At 34.2% G+C, this 18,540-nt stretch overlaps 1 protein-coding gene across 3 annotated transcripts in view; it reads right to left on the bottom strand.

Annotated features, from left to right (window-relative positions):
- Positions 1–18,540, bottom strand: part of ADGB (androglobin) — a 111,961-nt gene that overhangs the window by 45,477 nt on the left and 47,944 nt on the right. For all 3 annotated transcript variants that reach the window (XM_072035896.1, XM_027454322.3, XM_027454324.2), the window contains 6 exons: positions 11,074–11,242; positions 8,239–8,302; positions 6,484–6,583; positions 5,289–5,430; positions 2,930–3,044; positions 282–449 (listed from right to left, as the gene is read on the bottom strand). In XM_072035896.1, the coding sequence (XP_071891997.1) occupies positions 282–449; positions 2,930–3,044; positions 5,289–5,430; positions 6,484–6,583; positions 8,239–8,302; positions 11,074–11,242 (758 nt within the window). The remainder of the gene's footprint in view (positions 1–281; positions 450–2,929; positions 3,045–5,288; positions 5,431–6,483; positions 6,584–8,238; positions 8,303–11,073; positions 11,243–18,540) is intronic.

Here is an 18,540-nt window from a genome sequence, read left to right as displayed (position 1 = left end):
TATTTCATACCCCTAAGAGTGCCTAATGAAACTGAAAAAACGGGAGGCTAAAATTTAGAGCACATAGTACACATATTAAAATGTGTTCATATTAAGAGAAGATAAATATGGTACACTGTTGCAAGTTTCTATGCATTCACTTAATAATTAATGCCACATTTCAAACTAAGGTGATGTCCTTTTTAAATGTATAATTATTGGTTTGAAGTAGACAACAATGTTAAGCCATTATCTGGCTTCTGTAGCCTTTAGACACATCTTCATTAAAATTGTTTGTTCACCTTGAAGTGTTCTTCAGCCATTCCAGTACCGTGGGGGCCAGGAGGACAGTGAGCTAGCTTCAACTCCTTCAAGGCTTCAGAAAGTTCAGGCTTATTGCTGAAATTATTTATCACATTACCTATAGCTTTCAGAATAGCTGTAGCTTGTTCCATAAATCTGAAGCTCTCCTGGGGAAAGAGCAGAAAATCAACCATTGTTAGCAAGACTGTTCTAAGATTTTCTTTTCTTTCATTTGTAGGCTGTGATAGTATACAAAGACTTTTTTTCTGTGTTGAAGTATTAAATTTTTCTTAAATCAACTGATTGTTATTAATTTTATAAACCATTAAATCAATTATGTATTAAAAATTTAAATTTAATCAAAATTCAAAACATGCAAAATTTCACTGAGTTTAGCTATTGAAATGCAAATATTATAACATTATAACAGGTAGCATAATGCATATCTATTATGGATTTTATTTTTCCTATATCTTCAGTTCTAGAACATTTATTCAAAAATAAGATGCACATATAAACTTTCTACTGCAGTGTTAAGATGACTGCTGTCATCTGAAATGCACAGCATCTTTTCTATTATAAAAGGGTACAGATGAGTATTTGTGTCTTCCTAAAAAAAAGTCCAAGTATATGCTGCCTAAGCCATCATTAATCTTCACCAAAATTTCTGTGCAAATCTGTGGACACTCTCCTGCTAATGATACTTTGAAGTAAAGGGAATAGTTTAGCCAAAAGTCATTGTTTAATGCCGCAGCTTCTCACACTTAAACTTTGCTACAATAACCATTGCAAATTTACCTGAGCTGTTTTAACATCCAATTATTAGGACCCTGATTCACAGAATCACAGAATGGTTGAGGTTGAGAACCTCCAGAGATCATCTAGTCCAACAACCCCCCTGCTCAAACAGGGTCTTACCTAGAGCATGTTACACAGGATTGCAACCAGGCAGATTCTGAATATCTCCAAAGGAGACCTTACAAACTCTCTGGGCAGCCTGTTCCAGTACTCTGTCATGCAAACTGTAAAGAAGTTCTTCCTCATATGGCAATAAAACCTGCTGTGTTTCAGTTTATACCCATTATCCCTTGTCCTATCACTGGTCACCACTGGGAAGAGTTCAGCCCCATCCTCTTTACATTGTCCCATCAGCTATTTATAGAGGTCGATATGTTCCCCTCTCAGTCTCCTCTTTAGACTAAATAGGCCCAACTTGCTTAGTCTTTCCTCGTAAGACAGATGTTCCAATCCCTTAATCATCTTTGTGGCTCTACGTTGGTCCCTCTCTAGAAGTTTTATGTCCGTCTTGTACTGGGATGCTCAGAACTGGACACAATACTCCAGGTGTGGCTTCACCAGGGCAAAGTAGAGGGGGAGGATCACCTCTCTCGACCTGATATCCACACTCCTCCTGATGCGGGCTAGGATTGCATTGGCCTTCTTGGCCACAAGGGCACACTGCTGGCTCATGGTTAACTTGCTTTCCACCACAACCCTCACATCCCTTTCTGCAGACTTGCTCTCCAGCAGGTCAGCCCTCAACCTGTACTGGTGACTGGGGCTGTTCCTCCCCAGGTGCAGCACCTTGCACTTGCCCTTGTAGAACCTCATGAGGTTCCTCTCCGCCCAACTCTCTCTCAAGCCTGTCCAGGTCCCTCTGAATGGCCGCACAGGCTTCTGATATGTCAGCCACTCCGCCAAGCTTTGTATAATCAGCAAATTTGCTGAGGGTGCACTCTGTCCCTTCATCCAGGTCACTGATAAGTTGAATAGCACTGGACCCAACAGTGACCCCTGGGGGACACCACTAGCCACAGGCCTCCTACTAGACTCAGCACCATTAAGCACAAACCCTGAGCTCTGCCATCCAGCCAGTTCTCAATACACCCCACTGTCCACTCATGGATCCCACACTTCCAGAGCTTGGCCAGGAGGATCTACATTGGTATATAAATTTGTTATACTCATCTTTTAATTTTATTTCACTGCACAACTGAGCTCTAGAAGTTACACTCCCTCCCCATCTGTCCATGCCAAACATTTGGGCATAGCGCTTGCCAAAGAAATCTTGAAAATACAAATGGCAGTGATATCTGTCTGGAATGTATGCAACAAAGACCAAAAGCTGTAATAATTACTCTCTGTGGCCTCTTATCTCAGTAATGAAAAGTTGTTTGAATCAATTGTTTATTTTTAGGGATAAAAGCTACTCTGGGACTCAGTGAGTAATATGTGATCTCATGGGACAAAACAAATTTCATTGATGCGACAATTTATATTTACTAGACAGGTACGTTTGAATATGGAATAATACTCGTACATGTATTTTACCACTTGCCTCCAACAGAGTACTTATACACAACCTCTGACATATGTATGTCAGCTAGAGTATTTTGAGTATTCCATTCCACACTGCTGTTCGATGTGAACTACTGTACTATCTGATGCTTGCTTCCACATTTATACAAGACAGCTGTTGCAAAATCCAACTCAGTACTTGTTATAAAACATATTTCTTCTATCTTTTCATCCATTTCATACTGAAACATAATAACTAAATGAAGATCCAACAGTACTTCACTTTAAAACTAAATAACAGTCAGAAACAGCTTTAGCATGATGTTTGACTGGTTCTTGCTATGCATACCTTTTCTAGACTTGGAATCACAGCATCCTCTTCTCCAAAAACACATGGCACCATGCTACAGAGATGAATATGGTACCCTATGGGAGAACTTACTGTGAATAGCAGTATGTGTCGCCTACAGTAAAGAAAAAAAAAAAAAAGTTTTGTTTTAAAGTCATAGTAAATCTTACATTTTTCCTTTCATACAAACATTTGGCAAAAATGAAATCCTTTCCTATTTTTTTCTAGTTCTTCAAATCCTGCATATCTAATTTATTACTTTGCAAGAAATTCCAGGTATAGGCTGTAGGTAAAATCAGAAAAGTCGCTATTTTGTTTGTTTATTTATTAGATTTTACTCCCTTTTCAACATCAAAATACATGATTTCAGTATTTATTCAATATGAATAAATTCAATATTTATTCAAGATAAATGTTCTGGTCAAAAAAATAACTTAGACCATAATTTCCATGTTTGCAACAGTAAAAAAAAAAAAAAAAAAGAAAAAAAAAAAACAGAAAAAAATAACAGATGTTTGGTAGATAAACTTTTCAGATTGATGGCTTTGTGTAGCAACTGTGGGCCAAACCATCCAACCGTTATCTACTCAGGTGGCAAAACACAAAAATTCAATATGTGTTATTGGCTTATGCCTATCTCATTCTTGTTTAGCTCACGATAGGTTCCAATCACAAGTAAAAATATTTCCAACTGTGGTTATACAACACTGGGGTCTCAAGCTCCTCTCTCCAGTGAGTAGTTTCCTACAGTCCCTCTGAAATACGTGAGAAATCTACTGCCATTAAATAGCGAAGTTTCATGGTCTTATATCATTGTCAGAATGGCATTTAGCTCAGTAGGTTTGTAAAAGCTGCAACTTTGTTTTAAACAGCAATACAGCAGTGAAAATAAAAAAGGAGAGTTATATTGCTAACCACATCCCAAAGATTTTTTTAAATCCTGTCTTGTTTGGAGTGAAATGTGAGGTGCCCCCTGGCAACCAAGACACAGAGGGAAGAATCTGCCTTCCAGGCTGAACAAGTCATTTCTTATTTGGAGTGAAATGGGGGAGTGGTCAGTAAGCCCATTTCTTTCCCACACCTGCTGCAAATTAAGGTTTACTGAAAGCCTGAATAGAGGAGAAAGAATCAAAAGTGGGATGCTTAACTTTTAGAATTGCCTGTATCTCTAGTAACTTTGAAGTTTGCAGGTGCAAGAAGAACTTATTTTGGCTTTATAGAGGACAGGGGTATGCAAATTTGGAAACTACGCTTAAGAAATGCGCGTGCCAAAGAACTAACCTACAATCAGAATAGTACATGTATCTTTTCTATATTAATCCACATCCAGACAATTAGCAGGCTCTACTAAATATCTACTTTTAATATCAACATGCTAGCATTGTGTGTTTTTTTTCTCTATGCTTATTTATTTGTTTTTGTTGTTTTAAGGGATTTAAAATATATGACATATTTGATATATACTCAATCAATGCTCTAAAGTACGTTTTGTTGTACTTTAAGTATGTAGCATGATACTGATTTATATTTTAAGAAAGATAAACTATCTTAAAAGAACAGGGAAAAAAAGCAAGCTGAAAGTTCAGATCATTACTTTCCAAATACATTTTGTGTCATCTTTTTGATGTGTTTTTGGGGTGTCTCTATTTTTGGAAATGTAAAAGGCCTCAATGAATTAGTCAGCAACCTCCTGCTTAGGGCAAGATACAGTGATGCCATCTTTCACTGGAAAAATTTTCAGAAACTAACAAATATCAAAGGCTTTTGCCTTTCATCTATTTATTTTAATAATCAGGCAATGCTTTATACTACATATACGGAGTTACATACAAAGATAAATAAATTACATTAAGCAGTAGTAATACAGTTTTGAAATAACTTTAGAATGTGAGGTAAGCTATGCAAGGCTTCTTGGATGCCCTCAGAATTTTTCATGGTTCATAAATCCTATTTCTATGAACCTTCTGCATTTGCATTATTCTTTCACAGTTCCACTAAAAATCCTAATTTATTTATTTTTTTTTGCATTTTGATAAATATCTCAAAATCATTCTAGTTAGAAATAATGTTAAGTAAAAATTGTATTCTAGTTCAAAATATTTTTGTATTAAAACATATAAACTAACAAGATTTGTCTTGCTCAGTACTATTAAACAAGAGCAAAAAGTTCAAAATCTTTATAAGGGCTTGGTTAATTATTTTAAATTCCTACTAATTTTGCAGTCTTACCAAATCTTAGCTATCAAACAGTTTGATATTTCAAAAACTTACATTTTAGGAAATAAAACCTATGTAAAGTAAAAAATCTTCTCAATCTCTAGGCACAAAGAAGCCTTCAGAAATGAAGGCTCGTACATACCCAACAGGAAGATTTAACACAGTAGCTTTGGTTGCATATGTACGCATCTTCAGCACAAGCTCCCCAGGAGCTGCACATTTCCAAGAGAAATGTTCAACCATCAGTGTTGCCTTTGAAGTACTAGGAGCCTCTTGTTTAGTAGCTATGATAAGAGAGAAAACCAAACAGAAATACCAACAAACAAACAAACAAAACACAATTAAGGGGAAGGCATAACAGTTAAAATTAATACAAATACATTTATGTGAATAAATATCTACCTTACAGTCATTGAGATCTGTATATAGGTTTTGATAATGAACAGAAAAGATGTAGTCATTAAAAATATTCAGATGATAAAGAATATGGCTAATTTGTACTGTTTACTAGAAAACCATGGCTAAAACAAGGCATTGAAAGAATGTGTAAATTTGATATCTTCCAAGTCACTTAAAGATGCTCTAAAACTTCTTAAAAGTTTTAGAATGCATAATATGTTATCTTGCAAAGAAAGTGAACACACATACAGAGCTTATATTTCTACTATAGCTTAGTTATTTTAACAGGTTGATTAGGTTTTGGCATTGTTTTTGTTGTTGTTTTGTTCTGGTTTTAAGATTTCTTTTGGTTATAGCTACTGTACTCCTGAAGCACTAAAATTATGTCTATACCTGATGTTCAAACATCTTTTTAACTTAAGCTGATCGTCATAATATTCATTAGCTTTACTATATGCTATTCTATGATTCCCATAGAATTCAAGCAATTTTTATTTAAACCATCCAAACTTTTGGATTTTGAAATAATCCACCTTTAAATGAGCTTACTGTGCATTGGTTTAAAAATCAGTTCAAAAATAATCTCGTCATATTACTAACTTTACTGCATTTTTATCAGCTAAGGCATAAAGTGGCTTTCAAGAATGAAAATTGCTTAGACTTAAAAAAAAAAAAAAAAAAAGAAACACAACAAAATCCATATCAGAAAGATATTGATGAAAAGTATGCATCAAAACATAATATACAGTAAAGGGATCCTTTCAAGAAAATATTCATTTTCAACATGAAGTAACAAGAAAACGTTCCTTGGACTTTTAGTGTATTACCAAGAATCAACTTTACTATTTAATGCTAACCTATGTCAAAATACTCCATGACTAAACTCAACTTCATAAACATATTAAACATTAACATACACTTTTCTGCATTGGCCTTACCTCCAATGTCCCAGCGTACTAATGCAGAGAAACTAACCAGTATTTCAATGGGATTCAGACTGTCCACAAGTAAATAATAGAGGACTCGATCATCATTACACTGTATAGAAAAAAGACATTTTCTTATCTCTCATTTTTTACTATCTTTCATTTTTGTTGAATATGGCCTGCTCAGACTTATAAAAAGCATTAGATTTTGGATATTATGATCATAGATACGATATGAAAATGAAATTAATCGTCCTTATGTCCTCCAAACAGCAGACATCATTCAAGCCCAGAGCCTCATGCTGCATGTATGAATGATATTGTTCATTTAGGAGATAAAAGAAAACGTAAAAGCTTCTTGAATGAGAATTCATCTACTTTTACATGATTTTCTTTACATGTAGTACTTCAGTAGTTCCCCGTGAGAAACAGCATTTAACAGAAGAACAAAATGTTTGCTTTGTGTTGCAACTTCCTGACTAGTTAGATACAGTAAGCTTATAAGAAATAAGGGCTCTTTTAATTGGTAAACATAACTGATTCTGCCTCATTATGTACGGAGGCAACATTTTGCATTTTCAACTTTAATACAAAATTCTTGTTCAAATATCAAAAACTGTAGAATGACTCTGCTGTTCCTAGATATTCTTCAAAATCTGAAGGTGAATAAGCTTCTTTGCTTCAGAACTTTTAATATGTCAGCTTTTTCCTGAAGACATATAAGTAAGTTTTTGGTGTTTGATCCTGGAATAAAATTCTGTTGGTTTTGTAGCATAATTTAAAGTGTTTTTTATAATGCTGATACAGAATTTGCCTAATAGTGTAAACACCTCATGCTTATCAATGTAAAAAATAGAATGATGTTATAGCAAAGGGTGATTAGATACGTTTTTAGCACACCACCACAGAAAGTTATATAGACTGTATTTGATTACGGCTTGTGGAAGTATATTGTGTAATTTTCGATTAAAATTTGTTATGATTTGATTATAAATACAGAGAGGGGTAGAGGCACTACAATTATGAAGTACAATCCATGTAGTTAACTTTCTCAGTACAGAATTTTACATTAAATTCATACCTGGAGTTTATATTTAACAAATTACTATGTAATTACACTACAGTTACAGCATGCAACTAGAGCTGGAACAGGATATTCAGACATGTTGAATAACATTCTGATAATATGAACTAATGGCAGGTTTAAAAGCCATCATTATTTCAGTGTAACTGCGGGTTAGTTCCGCATCAGAACTTGATCATAGAACTTAGTATGTAAAGAAAAAACGGAGGACTAATCTAACAGACCCCTGATTTGGGTACTAGGTGACAGATGAAGATGAATGAGAACTGAAGAGGGGATTCTGAAGCTGAATCATTATTGAAATTAATTTAGAAAAGTCTCTAAATAGCTATGAGGCAGACATCATTCAAGATAAAGAATGTATAGAGATGTGTTTCACTCTAAAATATACTCTCACCACCAACTTTTATGATTTACTTATTCAATATGTCTTGAATTATTCTGCAATGGCAATCCACAACATTTTTTTCTCCTTGTCTTAAACACAACGAAACACTTCTGGGTATTTTCTAGCAAACATAATCATTATATTGACTATAATAATCCTAAAGTGTTATTATTTTTTCAGTAATAGCAGTTCTATCTGGTGTACCAATGAAATTTAGAAAATATATACTATTGAATTACGTAAAGTTTTCACAAAAATTTTTAAAAGTATGTACAAACTCAATATAGTCATATACCTTAAACTCTGTCTTCTGGTAATTGTAAGTATATGTGTGTGGCTTATGGAAAACATACAGGTTCCTAGGAAGAAAACAATAAAAAACAAAAAGTGGGAAAATAATCTTAGTATAAATGACATATTTCAGGTAAATGTCTTTTTCATTGCATAAGATACTAATTTTACTTAGTAAATGCATTATAATCTTCCATAAATCACAGCTATTTCTCATAAATGATTCAGTATTTTTTGCTTCATAAAAGGACAGTACAATTCATCTCTGGAGAAAGCAGCTGATAATAATTAATACTTTTGCTGTACTTATAAAGTGCAGTCCACTGGAGGTCAAACCGCTAATTTGTCCTATTAATCTGTAATCTATGAATTGTAATAAGCTAATAATTTCCATGCCTAAAAATGACTGTAATGAAGTTTTCTACAAAGCATTTCATGGTAAGGTAGAATCTTTTGTAAAGTCTATTAATACCTCTTTCAATTACCTGGTGACTAGTTACTTTCAGAAACTTTATCATAATTCCTAATAAAAAAATAAAATAAAATAATACATATATATATTCTGACCTTGATTTAACCAAGGACAATATTTTGGCTTCAGTGTTAATTTAGGATGGATGACATTGAATGTGAAGTCCAATGTCTTACATAAAATAAATGTTTTGATTACTCAGATATTTTATTCATGATTTATTGCTGAAATATCAATTCCTACAATGACCAGAGTTTTTCTGATTTCCCAAAAGTGATACAAACTCTGAAAATTCATCTTGTTTTGATGGTGTGGGAAATATAGACTAGTCAGATAAGGAAATGCTTTCAACAGAACTGACTGGTAAAAATTAAAATGTTATGCACCTAAATTCTTCGAGTGATAAATTCTTCAAAAGTGAATAGAGATGCTTTTAGTAACAAACGCTTTACCAGTTCACTGTAAAAATAAGTTAACTCATATGCACTTAGAACAGGAATGTAAGAAACTGACAAATGCTTGGTATTTCTTAATATTGCTGTAGTCTACAAAATGTCAACCGTATTTTAACATTTCACAGAATCACAGAATCTCTAGGTTGGAAGAGACCTCAAGATCATCGAGTCCAACCTCTAACCTAACACTAACAGTACCCACTAAACCATATCCCTAAGTTCTACATCTAAACGTCTTTTGAAGACTTCCAGGGATGGTGACTCCACCACCTCCCTGGGCAGCCCGTTCCAGTGCCTAACAACCCTTTCAGTAAAGAAATTCTTCCTAACATCTAACCTAAAACTCCCCTGGCGTAACTTTAGCCCATTCCCCCTCGTCCTGTCACCAGGCACATGGGAGAACAGGCCAACCCCCACCTCGCTACAGCCTCCTTTAATGTACTTATACAGAGCAATAAGGTCACCCCTGAGCCTCCTCTTCTCTAGGCTGAACAAGCCCAGCTCCTTCAGCCGCTCCTCATAGGACTTGCTCTCCAGGCCCCTCACCAGCTTCGTCGCCCTTCTTTGGACCCGCTCAAGCACCTCGATGTCCTTCTTGTAGCGAGGGGCCCAAAACTGAACACAGTACTCGAGGTGCGGCCTCACCAGAGCCGAGTACAGGGGGACAAGTTTAAGAATCCATATTTTACACTCTATGTCACACTGTTGGAAGGACTTCGAATTAAAAGGAAAAGTCTTTGCTTCCCCCCCCCCCCCCCCCCGAAAGCTGTATCTCTCTGAGCCTGGGGTCCCTAAAATGAGTCAGACAAGCCTTAACAAGCTAGTTCCTGCAGTGCTGCTGGTATAAAAGTTATACCTTCTCCCTTGTATACTCCCCCTGCATGTCTTATCTGCTCAAGAAAAACACTAATTTATGAAAATAAAAACTTCACACAAAAAAATCCCAATTACAAACTAAAATGAAAAAAATAAAAAAAAGAAGTGAGAGTTTTCTCTGAGAAAATTACTCCCGTCAGCAATGTGAGGTTGTCCAAAGGAGCTGTATTTTTCCAGGCTCCTTAAATACAGAGAACAGAAGTTAAAGGGATACCCCAGAAGGGAAGGTGGGTACCAGGAGAAGGTAGAAATGAAAAATGACAGCAAGAACAGCATGCAATCAACATGACAATTACAAATAGCAGAATGATTTTAAAGGACATCAGAAAAGGGTGTTTATTTTTAATATACAGATCAGGTCTGAAATATATATAAATACTAAGTAAACTACACAATTTTTAAAAGAAGAAATTTTAAAATTGGTGGGAGAATACAAAGTTTCTTTTCTGGAGTAAGTTCTGAAGTAGTGAGGGAAAAAAAAAATCTTACCTAAGGGCTGATGTGCAACATCAATGTTGCACTTGTCTTGATCTGTCTTGTCTATGCTTTATATGTTACACATGCATAATGCCAAGTGCTAAGTGTGAGTAAAAATGTGACATTTAGAATTTTTTCCCTTTCAAATATGGAAGATTTCAACAACTTCCATTGCTTTAGAATTGTAACGTTCACAGACTGAGGCCAACCAGTAGCTGATGTGTCAGATTAGAGCATCCGAATTGCTTTGTGCTCCATGACCTACCATGTTCTACCCACATTACATACAGTGTGTAATACACTTCATGAAGCTGATGGCTGTGTTCTCTGCAGTATTCTGGAGGGCACACCCAAGACAGCCTGGGGTTGCACCTACAGATTCACTGCCAATAGAGACAATAAGTCTGGTCTGAAGCCTTGGGACTACCCTAAAAAGGAAGGATAGTTACACAAAAAAGATCTGTTGAGAATAAATAGGTTTTATATGGTCACATTTCACATTCTATCATTATTATACCATACATTTTAAGGAATACAACACAAAACCTCTGCTTCTTACTGGAAACAAACACAGAAGTCTTCAAAGCTAATCCAGGTTTCCTTGGAAACAGAAGTAATTTCTGACTTGATTTCTTCCTTTGATTTATCTTCTGTCTGGCTGTTCATATCAGTATCAGCTGTTTCTGACATTTGTTTTGCATCAGAGCTAATATTTTCATGCAATTCTTCTGCAGAGATAAGAAGACACACAGACTCAATACACTGATAATATATACATCAAAGTAAAATTATATTTATTTTGAAAAATTATCCTGAAATTATTAGGGTATTTTCCATACATCTTAAGAGTTAAAATAAAATAAAATAAAATAAAATAAAATAAAATAAAATAAAATAAAATAAAATAAAATAAAATAAAATAAAATACAAAGTTCAAAAGATGACTGAAACAATTCTGTATAGGTTCTTGTTGCCTGCATCTGAAATGAGCATGTAAGAAATATATAACAATTTGTCCAAAGCTTCTGTTCATTGCAAAGCTGGTGTGGCAGTATGACATATTTTTTTATAACCCCCAGAAGACAAAAAATATATGAGAGTGAGAACATAAAGACCTAGTTTTGCTGCTGGTACTTAGGTAGTACTCCTTTGATACTACACACACAAGTCTACTTGTTAACAGAAGTTAATTTGAACAATATTACCTTTGTGTTCTTGTAGAAAAATCTGAACTATTGTCATATGTATACCAAAATATCAACACAGAATTGTCATGTAGAAACATTTTGTAATTATTTAATAACATTTTAATTTGCATTGAAAGATCACCTTTCTCTGCCTTTACTCTGTGAGATTCATCTGAATTGTTGTAGGACATGTTTAGTCTTCTCCAAAAAGAAGTATTGAGGAGAGCTCAGAATAGCAGAGATTAATAGAATAGAAGAGTTCAAACATTAACAGCTATTAAATCAGAATGTTTCCTAAGGAAAAACATGAGGTAATATCCAAACAGGTTTTTACAAATCAGAAAGCTGATTAGAAAAATGCATAATTTATATTTAAATATGCTTTGTAATATTTCATGATCAGTGAAACATATAGCGATCTGCTGAATAATGAGTTTACCGGATATAAATGGTTCTAAATTATTTTTGCAACTATTTTTCAAGAATGAGAAGTAGTGTAATGTAAGGAGATGTCAGAAGATAAGATTTCTGAGGAGTGACCGAGGGGCTTGAGATTTAGTCTTGAGAAGTGGACGTTGAGGGCAGACTTCATTGTTCTCTTTGACTGTCTGAAAGGAGGATGCATTTAGGAGGGTGTCAGTCTCTTTTCTCAGGTGACAAGTGATAGGGTACAAGGAAACAGCCTCAAGTTGTGCCAGGGGGGATTCAGATTGGATATTAGGAAGAGTTTCTTCCCAGAGAGGGTGGTGAAGCATTAGAACAGGCATGGAAGCAGTGGAGTCCCCATTCCTGAAGGTATTTAAGAGATGTGGGAACATGACACTAAGGGACATAGTTTAGTGATGGGACTTAGTAGGTCAGCTTGATGGTTGGACTTGATGATATTAGAGGCCTTTTCCAACCTAGATGATTCTATGATTCTTTGAAAAGTGCCAAAGACCTTTTTCTCTCCCTTACAGTATGGAAAAACTTCTTGAAAGCTGTGAAACCTAGGCTTTTTCTTAGATATAAGTTAATACAGCTTTCAGGCCTCTAGAGAAATAACCACAGTGGCTTACAAATCTGCCTGTCACAAAAAGGGTCACCAGAGATGAACTATGCCTTATGCCATTGCCATCTACCATTACCATCATGCCATATGCCATTGCCAATGGCCTTATGCCATTGCCATCTTCCTACAGCTCGATGTTTCTCTTCATTTTGAACACCAGTGCTAGAATACTATCAATAGACTGTGTTTAGAATCTATTGGGTCAATAGATCTCTGATGGCTTCGAACAGAAGATAATGTTCCACCTTATTTAAAAGTCCATACATAAACCTTTCTGTTGATTATGCATGCAGACTGGGGCCAGCAGAAACCTTAGCCCTCCCAGTACAACTAAAGGAAAGCAAAAGCAGTGTCAATAAAATGGCTGAATTTTCCCCACTAGAAAAATATCGTATGACATAAAAATGTCATATTTCACCCTTTTTTATCCCTGTATTCCAAAGAATATTCTGTTCAGAGCTTCCTGGCTCCATACAGAAATATAAGAAAAAAATAAAACAAGCTGCTTACATACATTGTATGCAAGAAGTGACACTTCCAGCTATGAGAAACTGCTAACACCGGGTGTTACAGTGAAGATATAATTTATGAAATAAAACTATAAATAAATTTGAAGCAAATCTTAAGAGCTGCTCAGTATAAATTATTATTTTAAGACTGACATATGGAAGATAATTTCAGAAAATAATTGCCCGTAATTATCTTCTAATTTATTCCTTGAACAAATGCAAATACTAATCAAATACACAGGGATGTAATGTAAGCATATTATAAAGTTAAACCTGGCAAAGATCTTTAGAAAAAGGCAGAGCACATTGAAATTCAAGAACTTGATACTGCCTAGAACTCAAACTACAAAGATTAATGCTGCAGTCAAGACCAAGAGGAAAAAAAGTAACTTGATTAATCAGTTAAAACACTCAATTATAGACGTAATACTAAAACATCCACTGCAACAACAACAAATTACAACAAATAAAAGCAGATGAACAACTAAGAGCAAACCAACATAAAAACTCAAACAATAAATCTAAAAAGGGAAAAAAGAAAGAGTAGAATACAAACACAGATTAGCAGAGTTTATTACACAAATCCCTATTTTTATGGTAAGAAAAAATCGTACTGCATGACAATCTCAGAATTATTAGAAAGAGTAAAGTTCTTAAGAAATTGAGAAGACATTTCTAAGACAGTTAACATCAAAAGCTGTCATCGGTTTTGATAAGTGCTCATTATTTTTCAAGCTCTGGCTTTTTACTGAGATGCTTAAATGTAAGTCAAGCTCCCTCATCAAACTGACTACATTTTGGGTGCTGACACATTCAGTATCAGGACACTTTTTATCTGGTTATTTGTAGTCATGAACTAGCTCTTTAGGAGAACACACAAATTATGAATTCAAGGGACTGCTAGCCAAATACATGATAATACTACCCTGTAAAAAAACTGTTCAAAATTTTTCAAAATTTAAAAATATTTCTCTGCTTATTTTTTTTTTTTTTTTTTTTGTAAAAAGCTGTAGACAAACTGGTTTATGGGAATAGATGTACAAAAATGGAAGTTTCCCATTTAGAGCAGAAATTTCAGAGTCCTCAAAGACCCATGTGATCACCAGTTCTGATGCAAGGAAAGGATATAGAGTCAAAGATTGGGAAAAGGAGGAGAGTCAGCCCCTTTCGGTGGTGGACAGTCTGCAATACAATTGGATTATAAGTACTGAGCAATTTCTATTCTAAAACAATGCTATTCAGCAGCACAAAGTTAACTATGAGGGGGAAACATCAATTTGTTGTACAAAGGGTAATGAAAAGAACTATTTGAGTTAACTAAATATGACAGCAAAAGAATGAATTTCCTACAATGCTGTGCTGATAGCTGAAGAATTATGTTCATCTCTGCTCCTTGCATTCCTATATGGGGAAAATTATATGGTAAGTAATCCTCTGAAAGTATTTTATATTGTACAGACACAAAATGTGTCAAAAAGTCATTGCACTTGTTACCTTGTAAATACTCTAAATTACCATGTGTATTTTAAATTATTAATGCTATGTGTTTGATAGTGACCTAGACATATGTAGATATGTATAGAGAGAGTAGTACGGAGGTCTGAAAAAAAAATTATCCAAAAATGTTACTCTACCATCATGAACAGAATATGTGTATCTATTACACCATTTTAGCTATTATTTTGCACAATAAGATATTTTGCTGATGATTGTAAATGAGAGAGAACCCTACTTAAACATGCTCAAAGTAACAATATAGAGAGGTCTACAACAAAACACAGAAAGCAATGAAGAACATAAATTGCAAATGCATTTCAACCATAAAAAAATATGAGGAAATACTGATATTCATTCAACTACATTTTTTAAATTATTATTATTTATTTATTTGCTTTGTCATAGATTCTCACAAAATCACAGAAGGCCAGGTTTGAAAGGACCAGACCATTAATGAAAAACTCTGCTGGGACAAGGTGCATTATTCCCCTTCATGTGTGCAAAGAAACTGAAATATTAAATCTGAGCTGCCTTAAACCAAATTACATTTTCATTATGAAAAAAGCATTATATAATACTGCAAAGCTGAAAGTAACTCCAGCTACCAACTTCAATAGAACATCCAATTCTAGCCTCTTTTTTGGAAAATTTAAAGATTCTCCACACAATCAGAGAAAATATCTAGAAAATATTCTACATCTGAAGCGTACTACTTCGATATATCTCATAGGTATAACAATAACGTCACACTGAATAATTCCAGCATGTTTATTTGAAATTTCACTTTCTGATCTTATCATTTCCAGACTGTATTTTAGTGTCATCATGTTTCTGGATAAATATACTGGAACAGCAAGATTTCTGTGAGATAACATATAATCATGAGAATAATGTGATAACATGAATGAGTTACATCAGATTCACTATCTGCACCAACAGCAATTAGGAATCATAGAAAAGCACTTTATCTTGTATATAGCTGCTTTATGGTAAAAGCAGAGCAGACAGAGCAAGTGTAAATATGTGAACATTCATTTTAATACAGAGTACAATTAAGTGTAATTATATGTTTTAGGACATTTTTTGTTGTTGTTCTGGCAGATTTGTAAAGCTATGATTTTCTACTCAGGACATTCGAGAGAAAGACAGTGATGCACCATATTTACAACAAATGTGAGAGGACAAAGTTTCCTAAAAAAAAAAAAAAAGAAAAGGTAGTGAAGAGCAGGAAAAGCATTCATTTATATGTTTAAATTTGCTTGTAAAATAGCACTGCCCTCAATAGGAATGCTTGTCAAATCTGCTGTAAGTGAAGAGAAGGAACTTTCCTGACATCAGACTGTCCATGTATTCAGCTGTCTGATGACCTGTAACCAAGCTCTGAAGTTATTGGATCCTCATTCACATACTTTGCACACTTTGAAAAGATTTTAAGAATGATAAAACGTGCATTAAAAATCCTATAGTGATAAATAAAACATTTTAAATAAGATTTCTCAGTTTCCCTCAGTCTTGGTTCATGATTCATGTTCTCAGACATTATGTGGAATTGAAAGTCTCAGTGAATCATTTTGGAATAATAGGAAATAACCCTCACAACATACAGTGCATGACACAGTGCAAAGCATTAAACCAAGATTTATTAGTAAGCCTTCTGTCCCAATAGTTTTTTATTTTAAAATGATTTTTTTGAAACGGGGTTTGTAAATAATTAATTAAGACATTAAAAGAAAGTGTATTATTTAAAGAAAAACAATCATACCACCTAATATGAGCATAGAGCTCCAGTCTTTGAATCCAGTAATGATTATTAACTATATAAAGACGTAATAAATGGATTTTACATAGAGAAATGACAACACACAAGTGGAGATTGTGAGGAAAACCCTAACATCAGCACAGAGGATTTTGTTACAGTAGTAATGTGAATTATTAGTATTATAGGTCAGAGGATGTAAACATGTCCACTTCCGCATTTTCCTCTGTTATGCTATGAGAATACGAACCTCATGGAGAAAGCTGCCCACAACTCTCTGTAGCATGAGAAAGCTTGTTATAAAACAAAACACAAGACTATCACGTGATATTTTGTGGACATACACAACATACCAGTATAGGTATCATAGAGATTTCTCAACTCTTCTCATGATGTTTGCTGATAAAAATTCACAATAAAGCAAAAAGATCTTCCACTAGATGATAGACGCAAAGTTGATTGATTTATACAAAAGAAGAGCAACAATGGGAGTCATGTCCAGATTACCTAAGCCAAAGAATAAGTCATCAGATTTCTCTCTTCTGGCTATTTTGGCTACAAGAAGTGTTTTTCAGAATGCAGCATGCAAAGATTGTAAAAAAGACTGAGGGATTTTTTTCCCCAATGGAATTAAAAATATATTTTTTTTTTTAGATAACCCTGCATTTTCTTGTTCTTTCAGTTTCAATTTCTTACTTTTGAAACATTTAAGAAGTATCTCATCCATTCAGGATATGTTGCTGAGTGTTGATGAAGATACCTCACTTTTTAGGATTTTATCCACTTTAACAACCAACAGTCTGATTTTTACAAATTTTGAATGATAACTGTTAAAAACTTTATCATGTTATTACTCTAGCACCAATTTCTACCATTCCTGAGTAGATTTTGAATAAGCAGAAAAGACAGCTATCTGGCTACTGAGATGCACTAGCTTCAGAAGCAATTAATAGTGACAGCTACAGAAATACTCCAACATCCCAACATATTCATGTCAGGCTTTAAGGAGACATCTACTGCAAACTACTACATTTCTACTGAATTTTGGAATAGAACTAAAAGAGGTACAAAACTGTGAGACAATAGCTGAAGAATTTTATTTCCATCTCATTAACTTATAGAATTTTATACAGTGAGATTTTGGTTCTATTTACTGGAGAGATATTAATAAAAATCCTATAAAAAGTCAAAAGAAAAGATATTCAAGCACTACAGCACTTGAAATCATTAACAGTTCTTATGTAAAATGTAATGTTTTAATGTAAAAATTGTCTTTTACCTGTACAGAACATAGTGATTAAAAGCTATTTATTTGTAAAAGATATTTATTAGTATTTATTAAGATAGGTTTTGCAGGAATGACTCACATTTGCTTCAAGATATTTAAAAATCATAAATGTATTTTCAGTCTTCATTATACTTTAAGCATGGCCCAGTGTTTTTTTGTGTGGTTGTCTTTCTTTATGAGCTTATCTTGTATCCTATTTTGGAGTTACTAGAGCTGGTTGATCGGTTGCACAATTTTCCAAGAAATGAGTAAAGTTTAAAAATACATGAACATTCATGTTGCGTGAAATTACTGTGGTTAATTACTCTAGAAGCTAAGAAACTGTGTACATGCTTTAATAACTGAGAGGTTAGTTATCACATTTCTCAATTACTGGAAGAAGGGATCACATTATTTTACAGAGAACAAAATCAAACATCTTTAAAACACTATGTTCTGTGTCTTTTCCCCCCATGAGAATCAACATTCAGAAATGCTTAAAAAGCAAAGGTGAATTGGACAGACTTCTATAGGGACTAAATAGGTGAAAACAAAACAAGTATTAATATCACATGTGTGAATCCTAGTGTAAGTAAAGCATGAAGGTTATTCACATTTCACATGTTCTTCTGCTCTGGGATTCACTTTCAGGACTCTGGTAGAAGGAAGAACCCTATCAGAAAGTGTTGGAGAGGTTTGTTGTACATAAAGCTTATTTGGTCACTTCACTGACAAAGAAGGAACATAACTTCTCCCGCC

This window comes from Anas platyrhynchos, chromosome 3, assembly GCF_047663525.1.
Source record: "Anas platyrhynchos isolate ZD024472 breed Pekin duck chromosome 3, IASCAAS_PekinDuck_T2T, whole genome shotgun sequence".
NCBI classification, from domain to species: Eukaryota; Metazoa; Chordata; class Aves; order Anseriformes; family Anatidae; genus Anas; species Anas platyrhynchos.
This window is presented reverse-complemented; position numbering and strand designations above follow the sequence as displayed.